Raw genomic sequence first — 22,799 nt, forward strand, 5'->3', positions numbered from 1 at the left:
ACCCCATTGTTTTCAATGCAGCGAGAGCGATTCAGACCGAGAAAGCGACGATTACCCCATTAATTTGAGCGAGGATGAAAGATTCGTGGATGAGGAACGTGAGAGCGAAGGACTAGAGTGCAGTGCAGAACGCATCTTTTTTCGCTCTGACCGTAACTTAGGTACAAGCTGGCTCATTGGATTCCACACTTTCTCCTTTTTCTATTGTGGACCACGGATTTGTATTTTAAACCACCTCGGATACTATATCCTCTTGAAAATGAGAGTCGAGAACGCAAAATGGACATTCACAGTCAGTGACGTTTATCTCCACGACAATACATCGGCGAAACACTTTAGCTACGGAGCTAACGTGATAGCACCGGGCGTAATTGCATATAGAAACAAAAGAAATAAGCCCCTGACTGGAAGGATAGACAGAAAATAAACAATACTATTAAACCATGGACCTGTAAAAACACGGTTAATGCTTTCCAGTCTGGCGAAGGTTAACAATGCTGTTGCTAAAGACGCCATTGAAGCTAACTTAGCTACGGGACCTCACAGAGCTATGCTAAAAACATTAGCTATCCACCTACGCCAGCCAGCCCTCATCTGCTCATCATCACCCGTGCTCACCTGCGTTCCAGCGATCGACGGAGAGACGAAGGCCTTCACCCGATCATCCATGCGGTCGGCGGCTAGCGTCGGATAGCGCATCTGCTATCCAAGTCAAAGTCCTCCTGCTTGTGTTGCTGCAGCCAGCCGCTAATACACCGATCCCACCTACAACTTTCTTCTTTGCGGTCTTCATTGTTCATTAAACAAATTGCAAAAGATTCACCAACACAGATGTCCAGAATACTGTGGAATTTTGAGATGAAAACAGAGCTTTTTGTATTGGATTCAATGGTGTCCAAATACTTCCGTTTCAATGATTGACGTCACGCGCATACGTCATCATACATAGAAATTTTCAACCGGAAGTTTAGCGGGAAATTGAAAATTCCACTTTATAAGTTAACCCGGCCGTATTGGCATGTGTTGCAATGTTAAGATTTCATCATTGATGTATAAACTATCAGACTGCGTGGTCGGTAGTAGTGGGTTTCAGTAGGCCTTTAAGTTGACTTCATGAAGAAATTCCAATGAATTCATGTAGATCCATTGCACATCATTATGTGATATCCCCTCTGTGTGACTCAGGCTGCCATTCTGGAAGCTACTCAGCAATGTGGATTCGGGACAAAAGGTGGAGAGGGAACTGAGAACCTTCTCTAACCGTCTTAGAAGACACCAGCTCGGGGAAGGAATCATCAGCCTCAATGAACATTCCACCAACCTCCTCTCTGAAATGGTATGTGCTTGATAGTGTGACCTGCAGTGCACCTGGAAAGTATGCACATTTTGTTATGTTATGACCTTCTTCCGCAATGGAAGAAATTCATTTTTGTGCTGAAAATAGACAAAATTCTCCATAATGACAATGTGAAAAAAAAAAAATTTCAGAGCTTTATGAAATGTATGAATAATAAAAAAACAAAGAAATCACTTGAACATAAGTATTCAAAGCTTTTGATCAATACTTTGTTGATGCACCGTAGGCAACAATTACAGCCTCAAGTCTTTTTGAATACGATGCCACCAGCTTGGCACACCTATCTTTGGGCAGTTCCGTCCATTCCTCTTTAAAGCACGTCTAAAGCTCCATCTGGTTGGATGGGAAGCGTCGGTGCACAACCATTTTCAGATCTCTTCAGAGAATTCAAGTCTGGGCTCTGGCTGGGCCACTCAAGGACATTTACAGAGTTGTTCCGAAACCATCCCTTTGATATCGTGGCTGTGTTCTCAGGGTTGTTTTTCTGCTGAAAGATGAACCATCGCCTCAGACTGAGTTCAATAGTGCTCTGGAGCAGGTTTTCATCCAGGATGTCTCTGTACATTGCTGCATTCATCTTTTCCTCTATCCTGACTAGTCTCCTAGTTATTGCCGCTGAATCACCCCACAGCATGATAGAGATGAGCGCTGCCTGGTTTCCTCCAAACATGATGCCTGGCATTTACGTCCAAGAGTTCAATCTTTGTCTCATTAGACCAGAGAAAGGAAACCAGGTCCAAAGGAAATAAAAATGTTCGATATCTCCTACTGTAGAGATGCCAATTCAAAACTGCTAGGACACTTTCAGATTAATTGAAAAAGTAAACAGCAAAAGGGGAAAAGTAATGTTTTTAGACACTATATCTTTGTTGAGAAGGTTTGGCTACAAAAAACTTAAATAGTTGTGTCATTTTAGAAATATGGCCTAAAACATGTCACGATGAAGGCAACGCTAAATTAGCAAATATTTCAATGGGCTTTTGAACGGTGTTGCTAAAGCTAACTGACACTACTACAAGGGACATGTTGATAAATACTAAACAAAAGTTATCCATGTGGTAATTCTATCCATCAAAGTATACACTTAAAACTGCTGTCTTTGGCCTGTGGCCCATTGGCACATTTTCACTTTGGCTCTTGGATACAAAAAGTGTGGGCCCCTGGGCGTTAGATAGATTCTGGTATTGTTGTCATAGTGTTTAGAGGTCAACTCAGCACATCACAATCTGTCAAGCAGTAATCAAGGTCTTGTCCCTCAAATCCCAAATATGGCACGATTGAATGGAGGCAGCATAAAAGTAGGTGACAGTGTCATCACCAGGAAAGATGAGGTCACCTACCTAGGTTCCATTCTAGAGGCTAACCTTTCCTGTGATAAAATGGCAACCAAGGTAATCAAAAAGGTTAACCAACGAACGAGATTTCTCTACAGAATTTCCTCTCTGGTCAACAAAAGCACCTTGAGGATTCTGGCGGGAACTCTCGTTCAACCCTTTTTCGATTACGCATGCACCTCCTGGTACCCTAGCACCTCCAAAACCCTCAAATCTAAACTCCAAACATCTCAGAACAAGCTAGTCAGGTTACTTCTAGACCTCCACCCCAGATCCCACCTCACTCCTACCCACTTCTCTAAAGTGGGCTGGCTCAAGGTGGAGGACAGAGTTAAACAACTTGCACTGAGCCTAGTCTATAAAATCCGCTACACCTCCCTGATACCGAAGTACATGTCAAACTACTTCCTTAACGTAAATGACCGCCATAACCACAACACCAGGGGGTGCTCCACTAACCACGTTAAACCCAGATTCCGAACTAACAAAGGTCTTAACTCATTCTCTTTCTATGCCACATCAATGTGGAATGCGCTCCCAACAGGTATAAAAGAAAGGGCATCTCTATCCTCCTTCAAAACCGCAATAAAAGTTCACCTCCAGGCAGCTACAACCCTAAACTAACACCCTCCCCGGATTGCTAATAATCAAATGTAAACAATCAAATGCAGATACTTTTTCTTTTTCTTATGCCTTCTGATCTCTCTCTCTCTCTCTCTCTCTCTCTCTCTCTCTCTCTCTCTCTCTCTCTCTCTCTATGTCCACTACTTGATGTCCATATGCCCCCCCCCCCCACCACCCCCCTCCCTCCACACCCCTGATTGTAAATAATGTAAATAATTCAATGTGATTATCTTGTGTGATGACTGTATTATGATGATAGTATATATGATAGTATATATCTGTATCATGAATCAATTTAAGTGGACCCCGACTTAAACAAGTTGAAAAACTTATTCGGGTGTTACCATTTAGTGGTCAATTGTACGGAATATGTACTTCACTGTGCAACCTACTAATAAAAGTCTCAATCAATCAATCAATCAATCAATGTGCCACAACTTACCCCGATTGTCAGAAAAAAGAAGAAGCTAAGCCAGTTGTTAGCTTACCTGGTAACTGGCAATTTATTACCAACTCTTGTCATTGCTACCGAGGTCAAATTCGCGGGACGCATTATAGACACACTTATGTGTTTCCATTTGTGATGTCTTTCTTTTGTTTTGTCTTAAATCTTTACACTAAATAATGTTAGATTTTTTATCATTTTGTTATTTAATATGCATGTCTCATACTATCAAATGTATGTTAGTTTGGGTTAGGTTTTTATATCCGCGAGGTCTTTAAAAGTCTAAAAAGGTCTTAAATCCAATATTTTGAATTTAAGGCCTTAAAATGTCTGAAATTATCCTAAAATCCCATTAAAAAGTCTTTAATACGATTTTGAAAGGTCTTAAAAATCTATTGACGTTACTTTTATTTAAAACATACATAAACTTCAGTCTCGCTTTGAAATGTTTCGATTTTTGAGAACGCTATAACATAACTACACAGCGGAACTAACATGTGCTGCCTGGTCAGAAGTGATCAAACACCAACGGCTATTGCTGTGCGCGCGCAGCTGTGTGTTGACAGCTTGGTTAGCATAGCGGCGGAGAAAACTTAATGAAAGCCCACAGCAAAGCCAAATGACTTGCATACGATGGGTAAGTAAAAGTTCAACGATTTGTGTCTCCTGAACGATCAATTGAATGCATCGTTGAAGCCGGTGGATGGAAACGTATAAAGTGTTTAGTACTCGGATGTGCAGCCGTCAAGGAGGGAAGTGTTTGTAAACATGGCGGTGAAAGTGAATGGAATGATAATGTAAAAGTCAAAAATCCGGGATAAGTCCTGTGTCAAAAGATGCTGAAATGCCACAAACACTTGCACAACTTAACAAACATAAACGTAACTGTCAGGTTCAAACATTGATGACATCTATTAAACAAGGCAAGAAGCAAGGAATCAGACAGAGAGAGAATTAGATTTGGCACAGTGAGGAGAAACACGTACATCTGTACCCTTGTACAGTGTCACTACGCTCTGCCGAAAGATTGTACGCCTCCTCTTTTATTTGGACTTTCCCTGATTACATGGCAACAGCTGTTTCTAAAGGGACGGGGGTCGTAAACAGCCATCGCCTTTGATTACAAAACAGTTCAAAGAAAAGGTTGGTTTAAAGAAAAGGTGGTAAAAGAGTTAAAAAAAGAGGTGCCTGGAACTTGGGCAAATCCTGCTTTCTCTCCGCTTTGTAGTTCTCACGTCAAAACGAAATCTTTCTGTGATTACAATACATCAAAGAAACAGAACACCTTCATGTTGCTTCCCATCCTACACAGTGAAGTTTTACAAGCCTTCTTCTTGGTAGGATCAAGACAGCTTTTGTTTTCTCGCCGGGAACTCATGGCAACACAAAGTTTTGTGATAACTTACTGTAGATACAATAGTTCTGACAGTAACCCCCCCAAAATGTAGGTTAAGTGGCCCCAATTGCAAAAGTAGATCACTATGAGATGTTTAGTAGTTAAGTCATACTATTACATACAGTAAGCACACACTAATTTCTCTGTGGTAGTAGTGTACTCAGCAGTAAAATTATTTTTTTTTAAAAACATAATTCTCTATTATTTCTATTATTTGTTCGAATAATTTCAGGTCAGTTCCTCATGCCTAATCTTTTCTCCAAGTTTACACAGCAACCGACATTAAAAGTGGTTGCCTGTTTAGTGTTTACACTCATCTTATTGTTAAGTTAAAGTATCAATGATTGTCACCCACACACTAGGTGTGGTGAAATGTGTCCTCTGCATTTGACCCATCCCCTTGTTCACCCCCTGGGAGGTGAGGGGAGCAGTGGGCAGCAGCGGTGCCGCGCCCGGGAATCATTTTTGGTGATTTAACCCCCAATTCCAACCCTTGATGCTGAGTGCCAAGCAGGGAGGTAATGGGTCCCATTTTTATAGTCTTTGGTATGAGGAAAGCAATGGAGCTTTGCCGATGTCATCTTGTCATGCCTAAATAAAAACGAATCTTTGTGTATTAGTAATATGTTTCCAAAATACTCACAAAAAACAGGTACAAATGTAAACATACACACTAGATACAAAATGAGCCGAGCACATTTGAATGTAGGGTTGTACGGTATACCGGTATTAGTATAGTACCGCGATACTAATGAATCATTTTCGGTACTATACCGCCTCTGAAAAGTACCGGTGAGCTAGCTACACATCGTAGCTCACCGGTGTCAAAATTTAAACAAACGCCATCGGTGGATCTACACCTAACATCCACTGTAATGATAACAAGTACAGTAGCGTATCTAGTCGATATTTTTTGGCATCAAAACATCTTCTTTCGTTTTTAAAAAATGTATATTATGTGTATAAACTGAGGAAAAATGTCCCTGGACACATGAGGACTTTGAATATGACCAATGTATGATCCTGTAACGACTTGGTATCGGATCGATACCCAAATTTGTGATATCATCCAAAACTAATGTAAAGCATCCAAACAACAGAAGAATAAGTGATTATTACAATTTAACAGAAGTGTAGATAGAACATGTTAAGAGAGAAAGTAAACAGATATTAACAGTAAATGAACAAGTAGATTAATAATTCATTTTCTACCACTTGTCCTTAATAATGTTGACAAAATAATAGAATGGTAAATGACACAATATGTTACTGCATACGTCAGCAGACTAATTAGAAGCCTTTGTTTGTTTAATTACAACTAAAAAAAAAGTTGTCTAGTATGTTCACTATTTTATTTAAAGGCCTACTGAAATGAAATTCATCCATCCATCCATTTTCTACCGCTTATTCCCTTTGGGGTCGCGGGGGGCGCTGGAGCCTATCTCAGCTACAATCGGGCAGAAGGCGGGGTACACCCTGGACAAGTCGCCACCTCATCGCAGGGTCTATCTGTGTTGAAATGAAATTTTCTTATTTAAACGGGGATAGCAGATCCATTCTATGTGTCATACTTGGCCCGGAGACGGAGGAAGTCAAGGTGAGGACAGCGGCGCGGCGGCGGGCGTTGTAGCTTTCGAGGACACCCCGGCCGCCATCAGAGTCGGCAAGAAACATATATTTCCCCAAAGTTACATACGTGACATACACATAGCGCCACGCACGTACGAGCAAGCGATCAAATGTTTGGAAGCCAAAGCTGTACTCACGGTAGCGCGTCTGCTATCCAACTCAAAGTCCTCCTGGTTGTGTTGCTGTAGCCAGCCGCTAATACACCGATCCCACCTACAGCTTTCTTCTTTGCTGTCTTCATTGTTCATTAAACAAATTGCAAAAGATTCACCAACACAGATGTCCAGAATACTGTGGAATTATGTGGTGAAAACAGACGACTTAAGCTGGCAACCGTGCTATTCCAAAAATGTCTCCTTCAACCCTTGACGTCACGCACAAACGTCATCATACATAGACGTTTTCAGCCGGAAGTTTCCCGGGAAATTTAAAATTGCACTTTATAAGTTAACCCAGCCGTATTGGCATGTGTTGCAATGGTAAGATTTCATCATTGATATATAAACTATCAGACTGCGTAGTCGGTAGTAGTGGGTTTCAGGACTTAACTGCAATAATAAACATATGTTTAATGTACCCTAAGATGTTTGTTAAAATAAAGCCAATAATGCAATTTTTTTGTGGTCCCCTTTATTTAGAAAAGTACCGAAAAGTATCAAACTCATTTTGGTTCCGGTACCAAAATATTGGTATCGGGACAACACTATTTGAATGTTATCCACATTATTCACATCCAAATTCTGCTTGAGGCTTGCAAGCCATAATCGACTTCCTTCTTTTTTAGACAATCACACTGTCTGCACACACTGTTTTTCACAACTTTGTGCAGACACAGTCGTACTGTAGATGTTTTTATCGGTTTGCTCAATTCTGACAGCCGAAAAAAAAACACGCAATTCCATTTCAGCGTTCAGGAATTCCAATTGGGTGCATGTCTTGCCAAAACACCTGCAGTGAACCTGTTCTATTTTGGACAGATTATTGGGGGGGGGGAAAGAGACACACCTCAACATCGAATAGTCCTTTAGATAAACAGGCCTTTAGTAACGTTGCTTTGAAAATGGTAATCACATATAACGTTACCAAATTAATGTGTTAACCCTCCTTGAAAATAAGATATATATATATATATATATATATATATATATATATATATATATATATATATATATATATATATATATATATATATATATATATATATATTTATTTATTTATTTATTTATTTATTTATTTATTTATTTTTTTTTTTTTCATTTTATTTATCTTCTCTCAAGAGAAGTATCCCACACTTCTCTGGACATTTGTGTTTTGCATTAAAAAAAAAAGCTATTTTTTCCCCCCGAAATGTGTAGCTCTGGCAAAGGAGATCGACCAAAAACAAATGTGTTGACGCTGGTTCTTAGGAGGTTATGATGCAGTGCAGTTAATTTTGCAGGTATACATGATGTTCTGTTCTTTCTTTATTTTGTTGGCGCTGCCTAAAAACATGATCGGCAGGACCTCCGTTAAATGTCTCAAAGTCAATAATGGGCCATAGTTGTTGGAAAACAAATATTGCTGAGAGAAAACCACCAGCGATTCCTCACTGGGACTGTAACCTGAACATGGCATGGGAAAGGAGCGAATGTAACAGTGAGATCCTGACGCCAGCTGAGTGTGCTGCAGGAACCTTAGAAGAAGAAAACAAGCAGAAGACTTTCACATAATATGTGGATGAGATCTGCCAAATTCAGAGCATTTGACCAAATGTACATTCCACACACTCCACCAGCACACCACCTCAGAGTGTAAGGTGCCAAAGGATGTTAGGAATTAGACTTGGTGAGAAAAGTTCCGATACCCACAAAAAATATATATATACATTGTCCATTAAGGATATAAAACGCCAAATGTGTTCCCTTCCGTAAATGCAATTAGGAAGGAGCCGACATGCATGGCTGCTGATGGAAACTTGCAGGTCCTAAAAGTGTGCGACTCTACGGCAATGTGATCCTTCTATGTTCCTCCTGTTTTATTAGTCTGACAAAACAATCAGTCACGGCTCAGTTTTTTTCATAGTAGTTTGAAGCATAAAACACATTTGGTAGTTGGCATCCAAAAATGTCGATCGTTTCATCGGTTTGGCTCATTTCACGTTGGTGTTTCTGTTGCCGAAATTGATCTGTACATTGAAATTTGCAAACAAAAACATTACAATTATATAATTTATATCACCCAATATCTTCTAATCTCACTTTTCTTAACCTTTTTATATCACACAGTTAGGTAATAATGTAGTTAACTTTGCATGAACATTCCTAAGGATTTCCCTGGCCTAACAAACATATATATATATATATATCTATATATATATATATATATATATATATATATATATATATATATATATATATATATATATATATATATAATATCGAGGGATCGGATTCGCTGTCCACCGGCGTCAAAATGTAAATAAACACCATTGGTGGATCTACACCTAACATCCACTGTAATGATACCAAGTACAGTAGCGTATCTAGTCGATACTACTATGATTACATCAATATTTTTTGGCATCACATCTTCTTTCGTTTTTTTTTTATTTATGTTTTTTTTTTTTATTAAATCAACATAAAAAACACAAGATACACTTACAACCAGTGCACCAAACCAAAAAAACTCCCTCCCCCATCTGCACTCATTCACACAAAAGGGGCTGTCTCTTTCCGTTATTAAACTCCTGGTTCTTACAATATAAAACAATACAGTCTGCAAGGGATACAGTCCTTGAAGCACACATGGTTGTGTGTGCTGCTGGTCCACTAACATTTTCATTAATTAATATTTTTTATGTAATTGTTTTTATATTGTTTTACTTTCTTTTTTATTCAATAATTTTTTATTTATATATATATATATATATATATATATATATATATATTTTTTTTTTTTTTTTTTTTTTTTCAAAGGACCTTATCTTCACCAGACCAGGTTGTCAATGAGAATCAGATTGTTCAAAAGGGTTCTTAAAACCAGGTCCAGTTCAGATTATGTCCAGGTCGGGTTTACCCATGTACACTGAAAACCAGGGAACACAACAGATTGCATACAATGCACAAACAAAATTACATTTTCAAAATAAGCACCCATGTACAGTCCAGATCACGTCCAAGTCGGACTCAGCGACACACACCTTCATTCATGTACAATTAAATTAGGGAACACAACAACAGATTGCATATCATATATAAACAAAATTAAATTTTCAAAATAAGCCTTTGAGGACTTCCCATCTTTTTTTATGTTTTTTGGCATCATTATTGTTTTCAACCATATAACTTTCTAAAGTTAAAAAATACTGAATGAATGTTTTAAAGAAAGAAATACTAAGTGAATATCTGTTTTTGGCCTTAAAAATAAACCTTTTACCGAGTAAATTAAATTGACTAAATCATGACTGTCAACGAACTCTCCTAAAATAACAGAAACCACATCAAGCTTCATAAACAAACCAATCTTTAAACACATTTTTCCAACTTCCACCCAAAACGAAGAATTTATGTTATATTTATAAACTCAGGAAATATGTCCCTGGACACATGAGGACTTTGAATATGACAAATGTATGATCCTGTAATGACTTGGTATCGGATTGATACCCAAATTTGTGGTATCATCCAAAACTATCGTAAAGCATCCAAACAACAGAAGAATAAGTGATTATTACATTTTAACAGAAGTGTAGATAGAACATGTTAAAAGAGAAAGTAAGCAGATATTAACAGTAAATGAACAAGTAGATTAATAATTCATTTTCTACCTCTTGTCCTTAATAATTTTGACAAAATAATAGAATGATAGTATATATATATATATATATATATATATATATATATATATATATATATATATATATATATATATATATATATATATATATATATATATATATATATATATATATATATATATATACACACTACCGTTCAAAAGTTTGGGGTCACCCAAACAATTTTGTGGAATAGCCTTCATTTCTAAGAACAAGAATAGACTGTCGAGTTTCAGATGAAAGTTCTCTTTTTCTGGACATTTTGAGCGTTTAATTGACCCCACAAATGTGATGCTCCAGAAACTCAATCTGCTCAAAGGAAGGTCAGTTTTGTAGCTTCTGTAACGAGCTAAACTGTTTTCAGATGTGTGAACATGATTGCACAAGGGTTTTCTAATCATCAATTAGCCTTCTGAGCCAATGAGCAAACACATTGTACCATTAGAACACTGGAGTGATAGTTTCTGGAAATGGGCCTCTATACACCTATGTAGATATTTCTTTAAAGTCAAGACTAGTTTAAAGTTATCTTCATTGAAAAGTACAGTGCTTTTCCTCCAAAAATCAGGACATTTCAATGTGACCCCAAACTTTTGAACGGTAGAGTATATATATATATATATATATATATATATATATATATATATATATATATACATATATATAATATCGATATCTATAAACATTGATTGATTGATTGATATCTTGACATAAGGGATTGGATTTGCAGTCCATTTTCTCTCTTTGTAGCTCGTAGCTTTGATGCAAGCATCCTCGCTACATGGGTCTAAAAATAACTAGGCTACAGGAAAAGCTACTTTCATAAAGTGGTGAAGCTACCGCCAAGCTACTGGGAAATGTAGTTAAGATATACATTGCTTCCCTTCATGTAGCTTGTTACTGCCCATCACTGCCCATATGAATAGGGATGTGAATTGATAAGAATTTCCCTGTGACGATTACACTTTCGATCCTGCTTAACAATTCGTTTCTCTTTTCGATTCTTGTTTGTAAAAAAGGGATAACTCAAGATATTTCAAGCCTTCTTTTGATATAATTTTGATGATTAGAATTTTGATGATTATCCTATAAAAACCTTCAATTGAAAATCTCAGAAAATGTGCTGTCGCAATCTTTTCTTGTAAAATGTGGATGTCACTACACACATTGTGTAATGACGTCATTCCAATTCACTGGCATCTTTAAGGGAAAAATTGGCAAGCGAGTCCAAGGAATTGATACACTGGAAATCAGAGACGGTTTTCAATTCCCATCCCCAGATTATATTAGATTAAACTTCATAGTCATTACACATAAACCTTTTTGCAATAGGCATTTCTTGCATCGGGATCATTCTAGACACACCATCACATCACCTCTGGAGGCTCTGTCAGAGGTGACTGTTATATTCCTCTGCACAGGAGCACTTTCAGTAAGTCGGCCTGGTCAGTAAGGAGTGCAAATGTGTGGAACTCAGTACCTGAGGAGGTTAAACTGGTCACAATTTACAAGGCCTTCACAAAAACATTTCAAATGTGGCCTATCGACGCCTACAGCTGCCAGCACTAAAAGATGAGACTGTTTTGATGCTAAGATAAATGTTGTGTTGTGATGTTGTATTTTATTGTTTATCATATTTTATATGTATTGTGTGCTTTGTTATTTTTTCTCTCTCTTTCTTTTCTTTTTCTTTTAAATTGTGATTTTACTTCTTGTTTACATCATGGCCAGGGGACTATAGATGAAAACTAGCCTTCAGGCTAATTCTGGCTTTTTTAACCGTGTGTAGTCATGTGTTTTGTGAAATTGCATTGTCCCCTTTGAAATACAAGCCCCGTTTCCATATGAGTTGGGAAATTGTGTTAGATGTAAATATAAACGGAATACAATGATTTGCAAATCATTTTCAACACATTTTCAGTTGAATATGCTACAAAGACAACATATTTGATGTTCAAACTGATACATTTTTTTTTTTTGCAAATAATCATTAACTTTAGAATTTGATGCCAGCAACACATGACAAAGAAGTTGGGAAAGGTGGCAATAAATACTGATAAAGTTGAGGAATGCTCATCAAACACTTATTTGGAACATCCCACAGGTGAACAGGCAAATTGGGAACAGGTGGGTGCCATGATTGGGTATAAAAGTAGACTCCATGAAATGCTCAGTCGTTCACAAACAAGGATGGGGCGAGGGTCACCACTTTGTCAACAAATGCGTGAGCAAATTGTTGAACAGTTTAAGAAAAACCTTTCTCAACCAGCTATTGCAAGGAATTTAGGGATTTCACCATCTACGGTCCGTAATATCATCAAAGGGTTCAGAGAATCTGGAGAAATCACTGCACGTAAGCAGCTAAGCCCGTGACCTTCGATCCCTCAGGCTGCACAGCATCAACAAGCGACATCAGTGTGTAAAGGATATCACCAGATGGGCTCAGGAACACTTCAGAAACCCACTGTCAGTAACTACAGTTGGTCGCTACATCTGTAAGTGCAAGTTAAAACTCTCCTATGCAAGGCGAAAACCGTTTATCAACAACACCCAGAAACGCCGTCGGCTTCGCTGGGCCTGAGCTCATCTAAGATGGACTGATACAAAGTGGAAAAGTGTTCTGTGGTCTGACGAGTCCACATTTCAAATTTTTTTGGGAAACTGTGGACGTCGTGTCCTCCGGACCAAAGAGGAAAAGAACCATCCGGATTGTTATAGGCGCAAAGTTGAAAAGCCAGCATCTGTGATGGTATGGGGGTGTATTAGTGCCCAAGACATGGGTAACTTACACATCTGTGAAGGCGCCATTAATGCTGAAAGGTACATACAGGTTTTGGAGCAACATATGTTGCCATCTCAGCAACGTTACCATGGACGCCCCTGCTTATTTCAGCAAGACAATGCCAAGCCACGTGTTACATCAATGTGGCTTCATAGTAAAAGAGTGCGGGTACTAGACTGGCCTGCCTGTAGTCCAGACCTGTCTCCCATTGAAAATGTGTGGCGCATTATGAAGCCTAAAATACCACAATGGAGACCCCCGGACTGTTGAACAACTTAAGCTGTACATCAAGCAAGAATGGGAAAGAATTCCACCTGAGAAGCTTAAAAAATGTGTCTCCTCAGTTTCCAAACGTTTACTGAGTGTTGTTAAAAGGAAAGGCCATGTAACACAGTGGTGAACATGCCCTATCCCAACTACTTTGGCACGTGTTGCAGCCATGAAATTCTAAGTTAATTATTATTTGCAAAAAAAAATTAAGTTTAGAAGTTTGAACATCAAATATATTGTCTTTGTAGTGCATTCAATTGAATATGGGTTGAAAAGGATTTGCAAATCATTGTATTCTGTTTATATTTACATCTAACACAATTTCCCAACTCATATGGAAATGGGGTTTGTAAACTATGACTATTCTAACCTATTAAAGCATACCTTAACATAAAAAATGGGTTTTGTTGTCTAGATTTGGATTCAGCGTAGCCCAAAAAAGGTGGTGCATATTATATATGTGTGTTGCATGTCAACAACATGAAGAACCGCCACATGTTGGACCATATAATGCCATAAATGTGGAGGGAACTGAGTGTCTCTTTGGTGACAGCAAAACGCAAAAACCTCATTCAAATATGGCAATCGGTACCACTTTTGCACTTGTTATCAAGTGTACACGTAGTCTCACCCGCAATAGCACACGCAATTTTATAGTTTGCGCGTGCTATTTAGCATTTGTGATTTAGATCTTAGTAGATTAGGCCCATTGTGTTTGCACTTCTATGTCTTAAAATTGTTTTTTCTGACCATAGGACCATGACTACCTCAACAACAGGAAAAGAGGGAAGTCCAAGAGACTTACCAGGGACCTCCCACTTGTCAAGCTTCTTAACATTTCCGTCACTCTGTCCCCTTTCCTGAGCGTGGACACCACGCAGTTCCATACGTCCCTCCTGGATGGCACTGAGGCCTTCTGGCTTAGTCTCCCCTCAGCTCCTCACGGTCAGCTGGTGAGTCGGTACACACTGTATGCTCATTCAGCTCTGAATCCAGATTTGATGGAGACTCATGTATAGTAGCTTAGATCAGTGTTTTTCAACCTTTTTTGAGCCAAGGCACATTTTTTTTCATTAAAAAAAATTACAGAGGCACACCACTAGCAGAACAGGTTAAAAAAGGAAACTCCACCAGGTTGTCTTGCCTTATTTAGAGTTTGTTGTTGTTGTCCTGTGTGTAGTGCTTTAGTTCCTGTCTTGCGCTGTTATTTTGGTGGCTTTTCCTGTTTTGTTGGTGTTTTCCTGTAGTAGCTTTACGCCTTCCTTTGAGTGCTATTGCCTGACCTGCTTTATATTGGCAAACAAGACTATTTCAGTTGTGCGGACGCTATCCTTCTTTGTGTGGACATTGTTGATTGTCATGTCATGTATGGATGTACTTTGTGGATGCCGTCTCTGCTCCACACGCTGTAAGTCTTTGCTGTCGTCCAGCATTCGGTTTTTGTTTACTTTGTAGCCAGATCAGTTTTACTTTCGTTTTGCATAGCCATCCCTATGCTTCATTGACTTTTCCTTTCCGTTTTGTTCATTTTTTTTTTAAGCGTTACATACCTTTTTACCTGCACGCTGTGCTCTGCATATTGGGATCACGACAAACCATCCTCGACGCGTTCCGACTTCTGCAAAGCAATGAACTACCTGCTGCCACCTACTGATATGGAGTTTTACATGGTTACCCTGCCGAGCTCTATACAGCACAGACACTCGAAAACGGCACATTATTTGCAGATTATAATTATTGATTTGCAAAAAATATTTTTTGGACCAATTAGGTGAAATTGCATAATTTCCCACGGCACACCAGACAATATCTCACGGCACACTAGTGGTTGAAAAACACTGGCTTAGATAATATCGATCTAAAGTATGTGTTGCCATTCCCCAGGTCCCTTTGTTGACTCAGTGGCAGGGGAAGTTCTGTGTAAAACTAAACGTCACAAACCCGGGAGCGGTGAGCTGGTTCCTGGACAGAGTGGGATCCTTACAAGCACATTTGGGAATGGAGTACATCCTGCTGGAAGGGGGTGAGAGAAATTTGTTTGAGGAACAGTCATTAAGGCCACCTCAAACTCTGGGTGGGGACACGTACATCAGCCTGCTGGCCGACGTGGCCTCCAGGATCGGAGACTCCACCATCATGTCAGCGGGGACGAGGTATACCTTAGTCTTAGTCTTTGAAACTTTTGTGCCATTCTTCTGCTTATTATGACCGTGTTTGCTCGTCAGGTCCAGTCACAAGCCTGTATTTCTAAGGATGACACCCCTTCAGTCTGACTGGGGCCCAATGGGCCTGAAGGGCATCATTCCCTCCCTGCTGCACCACACTCTGCTGGGATACAACTTCCTCATTCCTGATGCAGTAGGTAATACTGCATCTTATAGGTCACCTTTCCCACTTGTGCAAGACAATTGCTCAGCGAGAATGGACATTGTTGGCACTCCACAGGCAGGGATATTAAAACATGTTTATACAACACAAATACTTTGGAAGCATGACAGAAAACCGGCGAACGGATGTGGGAAAGTCTAATCATCATAGCACAGCTGATTGTACGCACTACACACATGGGCTTGGTAAAGAGAAGAGAGTACCTGACACCAAAAGTTTCCATTGATACAACTGAATGGAATGCTAACAAAAGGTGACTCCATCCTGTTGTGCTATCAGAGGTCTCACTTTATTGTATCTTAGCTGTTATTTTGCAACACAATAGAGCGACACCATCTATGCCTTGGCATGCCTACTGTTGTAGAGGATACATCATTTGGATCCTGCACCATCTTCTTAGACTACAGCTGTCTTATGTACGTCCGTGAGCATGAACTGATGAAGCCTGCTGAAATGAGAGGCAAAAAGTCTTCTGAGATAATCGGATCAGTCCAGTTGCTATCTATTTGAGTAATTGTAGAGAAAACAATGACCTGGATGAATGAAAGTATTCTGCTGGCCTAACATAACCAGAAATCATGATCATAATTAAAGATTTGTACTTTTCCTAAATATCTAAATGTATTCATTGTCTTCAAGTCATATTATGCTCTGTTGTTTTTAGGTTAGAGTTTGTATCCAATCAAAATTCACCTAGCTTATGTTGCCATGCTGTACCAAATCTGCTAGAGGCCTTCAGAATCAATAATACGGGCATCCGTGCACTGTAAGTGAACGGACACATACAGTTGATAGATAACTGTGATAGCCAATCAGATCACAAGTTGTTGTCAGTAAGGCCTTCTCGATGGCCTCACGTTGAAAGTGACATTTACGCGTCCTGTGCTTGGATACTCACTGGTTTGAGCCGTGGCAGTGCTATGCAGATCAGCAGAGCCACACCCAGGACCGTTAGCGGATGAATTTGAGAACACATACAGTTGATAGACAGTTGCGATAGCCAATCAGATCACAAGTTGTTGACAGTAGCCTATCTAGGTAGCCTGACATTAACAAGACTGTGATTGGATACTCACTTGTCATTCCAAAGTGAGTATCCAATCACAAGTTGCAATTTACTGAAAAAGGAAGTGTTGCACCGTAGCCATACCAAGCTAGCAGAGAAATCACCGATACTCACTTTTTTAACCCACAAAGACGGAGGACAAAACATTGATTAGGTGGCAGATATATATTTGCAAGGCCATTTTCAGGAAGGATATTTAAAGAGAAACTACATCTTGTGAGACGATGTCGGTCAACCACGGAAGCTAGTTCAGCTGTCCATGCGATGAAATGGGGAAATGCCCGCCATTTCCACTCGAATCAAACGACTATGAGGGGTACCACTGGCTTATACGGCGTTGAATGGGTGCTACAAATTGTGAGTTCAAATATTTTATTTCTTTATTTTTTCACGTTTAATATGTTTTTTGCAATTTTAATTTTGACAATATCACATAACATATGTTTTAATTGCTGATGCGGGTTTATTGATTTTTAAATGCGCCAGAAAATAGCCCGTTTTGTACACTGTTGAGGTGTAGTGCGTGAATGGGTTTCTGTATAGTATTTCTCCAGCAATGGTCATGTGGTGACATAACTTAACTTATGGTATTTTGAGAGGTAATCATTGAAGTCGGACATCACTGAAGGCCTAGGTGGGAAATGCACAGCCCGCCACTGATGGGCACATAGTTAAACTAAAGCATAAAGTCAATACATGCTGCCACTGCCTACCATCAATTTAGTTCTTATAATCCCTCTATGCCAGGGGTGTCAAACGGTCGGCCCGCTGGCCAGATCAGGCTCGCTAACAGGTTTTAACCGGCCCGAGGGATGAGTTTGCTCAGTAAAAAAATTAGCCGAAATTTTTGAATGAAAGAAACTGCTGTTCTAAATGTGTCCACTAGATGTCACAATAGCAATTCTTTGTATCTGTGTAGATTATGCTACAAAAGTAAAAAATAAAAATAAAAATAAAATACATGAGCAAACTACATAAATAACATCTTGTAATTCTGATTTTGATATTATTGTTTTATCTTGATGGATTTAAAATTAACACCAATGAGTTGACTGATGAACATTATCACATAATTTATTCAGAAAGTATAAATAACGACAAATAAAGATAGAATACTATTAACCGCAACATGTAGGTGTAAAAAAAACCCAAACATTATGATTTCAACATTTTCATAATGTGCTTGTTCTATTTTTAAACAAAGAAAACAATCGGCATGATAACTTTTTTTTTAAGTTATCATGCCGTGATTTTACAAGTCCGGCCCACTTAGGAGTAGATTTTTCTCCATGTGGCCCCCGATCTAAAATGAGTTTGACACCACTGCTCAATGCAGTTTGCTAAAAATACTACTTGAATAATCAAGTGTTTGCCAGACTTTGAAAACAATTGAGGGATAACCAACTTTCTGTGAGTATTTAGCACCAGTTCTGTCTAAATACTCTGTATATCTATCAGACTGATTGTATCACTAAATGCATTTTCAACCTGTTGTCCCTTTGTCACACATCAGATAAAAATTAGATTATAGTTATTATAAATACAGAGACAATATATGGTCTGTGCAATATATTTATTGTGCAATGTCCCTATCAAATTAACAAATAGATAAATAAAAATAACTGAACCAAAATTGTTCTTTGATGGTACTCATGTCAGGTCAAAACCAACACTATAAATTGTCAATAAGTGTAAAAGTGAGTGTGAATTTGTACTTCAGTACTCATCCTCTGGCCCAAAGTTAGCTGAGATAGGCTCCAACTCAGCTGTGACCCTGAACTGGACAGTTGGTAGAATATAAATGAATGTTTCTGTTTAAACATTTCTGGGAGAAAATAATAACCAATTACATAATGTGATCGTCTCCCCCGGTCTGCTTCCCCATACAGGTGGCTCTCTATCTGGAGACATGGTCACGGATGAGGAGTTGTTCATCCGTTGGCTGGAGATTGTTTCGTTCCTCCCTGTCATCAGCTTCCACACACCACCATGGGTCTGTGGAGAAGACCGGGTAAAGAATTTTTTTTCTCCAGCTAAATTACCGTATTTTCCGCACTATAAGGCGCACCTAAAAACCTCCAATTTTCTCAAACTGACAGTGCGCCTTATAATCCGGTGCGCCTTATATATGGACCAATATTGAGCCCCAACAGGTCTCGCAACTACGGGATGCATAACGTAACCCCAGCCTCTACTGTAGCGTTTATTCTATGCGCCTTATAATGCGGTGCGCCTTATATATGAATAACATTTTAAAATAGGCCATTCATTGAAGGTGCGCCTTATAATCCGGTGCGCTTTATAGTGCGGAAAATACGGTAACCATAATCTAGATTTAACTACTGTATCACACCAGGACTAAATCATCCTGATTTAGATGAAGCACCTTCATAGGTATCAACCTCATTCATGTAGAATTGTAATTGCATTGTTTTAATCAGCCCCTTAAGTCATCCAGCAGCCAAAAAAAATAGTAAAACTCTTTTTAAAAATATAATCATGAAAATTATGTATTTTGTGTGTAACATTGCCAGTTTGCACATACATTCTAGACATGCTAAATATAGAAGCAAAACACCGGCCACCAAACAATTTCAGTCTTGATATATCACATTGCGAGTGCTATTAGATTATATTTGCATCTCCTCCTCACAGTATTGTGGGCGTTCTGATACTCGGCAAATATTCTGCATGTACATGAAGACAAACAGGCTAAATGGACACACTCTCTATTTTGATCGTTTAAAACAGTGGTCCCCAACCACCGGGCCGCGGCCCGGTACCGGTCCGTGGACCGATTGGTACCGGGCCGCGGCCGCACAAGAAATTTAAAAAAATATATATATATATTTTTATTTATTTTTTATTTTTTATTAAATCAACATAAAAAACACAATATATACATTATTTATCAATATAAATCAATACAGTCTGCAGGGATACAGTACGTAAGCACACATGATTGTATTTCTTTATGACAAAAAAATTTTTATTTTTTTTTTATTTTTTTTTTTACTACCCCCCCCACCTGGTCCGTGGGACAAATTTTCAAGCAAGTACAAAAAGGTTGGGGACCACTGGTTTAAAAGACCTAATCTTCTGTGCACAAGATTAGTAGATCAGCTTTGTGTGCGGTATCAAGTGTACACGTGTCTTAATACACGCAAACCTTTAGTAGTTCAGGCCTGCGCTATCCCAAATCGATGACTATTTCAGCACACTTATCGGAAATAATCGCAATGTTTTTCCTCTTTTTCTCTCCTTTTTAATTGTTATTTGCAACCACTCAAGTTAGCCCCTCCACCTCTGTTACATAGCCAAGATGGCAATGGTTTAGTGTGGTTAGGCTCCAACTGCTGCACACTCGCCATTTGAGGTGTGTCGAGTGCAACATACTGTGAGGGTACTGACAAAATGTTGTCATGGCTCACAGTTTGAACACACTTACGGACTGAAAATGCTAAGTGCAAGTATCAAAGTCCGCCAATTCACACGCAGCTATAGAGTGAATGAGCTGTGCACTGTATCATTTTAATTCTGGGGCAGGCAGCTACGCCCCTGAGAGGCATAACGTTGAAAATATATGCCATGGATGGCACTGTTCAACAAAGCCTTGCGGTAATTGGTTGTACAATCCTGCTAACTAACAACTAAACCAACAGCTGGTCTGTGTTTGTCTGTAGCCCAGGATGCAAAGACAGCAAGCAAAGTGCAGGTAAAAAGTACAAAACCCAAAACTAGTGAAGTTGGTACGTTGTGTAAATGGTAAATAAAAACAGAATACAATGATTTGCAAATCCTTTTCAACTTATATTCAATTGAATAGACTGCAAAGACAAGATATTTAATGTTCGAACTGAGAAACTAAATTTTTTGGGCAAATAGTCATTAATTTAGAATTTAATGGCAGCATCACATTGCAAAAAAGTCGGCAAAGTGGCATTTTTACCACTGTCTTACATGGCCTTTCCTATAACACGTTTGGGAACTGAGGAGACCAATTTTTGAAGCTTTTCAGGTGGAATTATTTCCCATTCTTGCTTGATGTACAACTTAAGTTGTTCAACACTCCTGAGGTCTCCGTTGTGGTATTTTAGGCTTCATTATGCGCCACACATCTTCAATGGGAGACAGGTCTGGACTACGGGCAAGCCAGTCTAGTACCCGCACTCTTTTACTACGAATCCACGTGCATAATGTGGCTCGGCATCGTTTTGCTGAAATAAGAGAAGCGTCCATGAAAAAGACGTTGCTTGGATGGCCAACATATGTTGCTCCAAAACCTGTATGTACCTTTCAGTATTAATGGTACCTTCACAGATGTGTAAGTTACCCATGCCTTGGGCACTAATACACTGTTTGTTTGTGAAAGACTGAGCATTTCATGGAAGCTGATTTTATACCCAATAATGACACCCACCTGTTCCCAATTAGCCTCTTCACCTGTGGGATTTTCTAAATAAGTCTGTAACGAGTAGGTGAGTGGATACCAAGAATGCAGAAACATATAGCGTGTTATCAAAAGTTCTTCCCTTTATTTAGGAAGTAGCATAAAGTAGCAAAACAAAGCGATGGTTGAAAGCACAAAAAACACACCATGCAAAAACTACTAAGAGATATAACATCCAAAAAACCAAAAGCGCTAGACGACGCTAGGGAAAAATACTTCATGAAAGAAGTAAAACAGAAAATAAAGTACAAATAAAGACGCTAGACAAGGCTAGGAATAATAAGGCAAACCAGAAAGGATGGGCACAAGACGAACAAGGGAGTTCTCTGGCGAGACCAATGACATGTGCGACTGCGGAAAACAGTAGGCTAAGTTCCGGCGCTCACATGTTGTCAGCAGCCAGGTTAAATAGGCTGCCGCTTAATTGTCATCAGGTGTGTGCTGCTGCCTCGCGCCAGCTGCACCCCACACTGTGGATGAGAGAGGGAGTGAGCAGGTGTGCAGACAAAACCGATTGAACAAGGAATTTCAGATTGATGAGCATTCCTCAAATTTCTCAGTCTTTTTCGCCAGCTTTTTTGAAACATGTTGCAGGCATCAAATTCCAAATGAGCTAATATTTGCAAAAAAATAACAAAAGTTTACCAGTTCGAATGTTAAATATCTTGTCTTTGCAGTCTATTCAATTGAATATAGGTTGAAAAGGATTTGCAAATCATTGTATTCTGTTTTTATTTACCATTTACACAACGTGCCAACTTCACTGGTTTAGGGTTTTGTATTTATTAACCAAAACTAGTGCAACTGAGAACTGCGCAAAATAGATACAGCAAGCACAGGGAAAGCTATTCATGGAGGTTCAAAGCACAATGATAAAAAGCATCAGGTGTTGCCTGATTGCCAATCAGGGACAGGTGAGGGAGGCAGCGCTCAGACAGAATAAGTTTTAGGAAATGAAACAAAAATAAGAGCGCCGGACAGGAAATAACACAAAATACAAGAAACTAATAAAGGTCATGAGACCAGCGATCTAATCAACACAATGTATACCAGTGTTTTTCAAGATATTGTCTGGTGTGCCGAGGGAAATTATGCAACTCCACCTAATTGGTGCAAAAAATGTTTTTTGCAAATCAATAATTATAATCTGCAAATAATGTGCCGTTGCTTAGTGTCTGTACTGTGTAAAACTCGGCAGGGTAACCACGTAACACTCCACGTCAGTAGGTGGCAGCAGGTAGTTA

General features: G+C 39.0%; 1 protein-coding gene across 1 annotated transcript in view; it reads left to right on the top strand.

The window, feature by feature from the left end:
* The window catches only part of si:ch211-236l14.4 (SITS-binding protein), an 80,643-nt gene that overhangs the window by 47,125 nt on the left and 10,719 nt on the right, over positions 1–22,799 (top strand). The window contains exons 4-8 of the mRNA XM_062035583.1: positions 1,186–1,336; positions 14,407–14,604; positions 15,536–15,804; positions 15,877–16,013; positions 18,995–19,116. Coding sequence (XP_061891567.1) covers positions 1,186–1,336; positions 14,407–14,604; positions 15,536–15,804; positions 15,877–16,013; positions 18,995–19,116 — 877 coding nt within the window. The remainder of the gene's footprint in view (positions 1–1,185; positions 1,337–14,406; positions 14,605–15,535; positions 15,805–15,876; positions 16,014–18,994; positions 19,117–22,799) is intronic.

The sequence above is a fragment of the Entelurus aequoreus genome, linkage group LG24, assembly GCF_033978785.1.
Source record: "Entelurus aequoreus isolate RoL-2023_Sb linkage group LG24, RoL_Eaeq_v1.1, whole genome shotgun sequence".
Lineage (NCBI taxonomy): Eukaryota > Metazoa > Chordata > Actinopteri > Syngnathiformes > Syngnathidae > Entelurus > Entelurus aequoreus.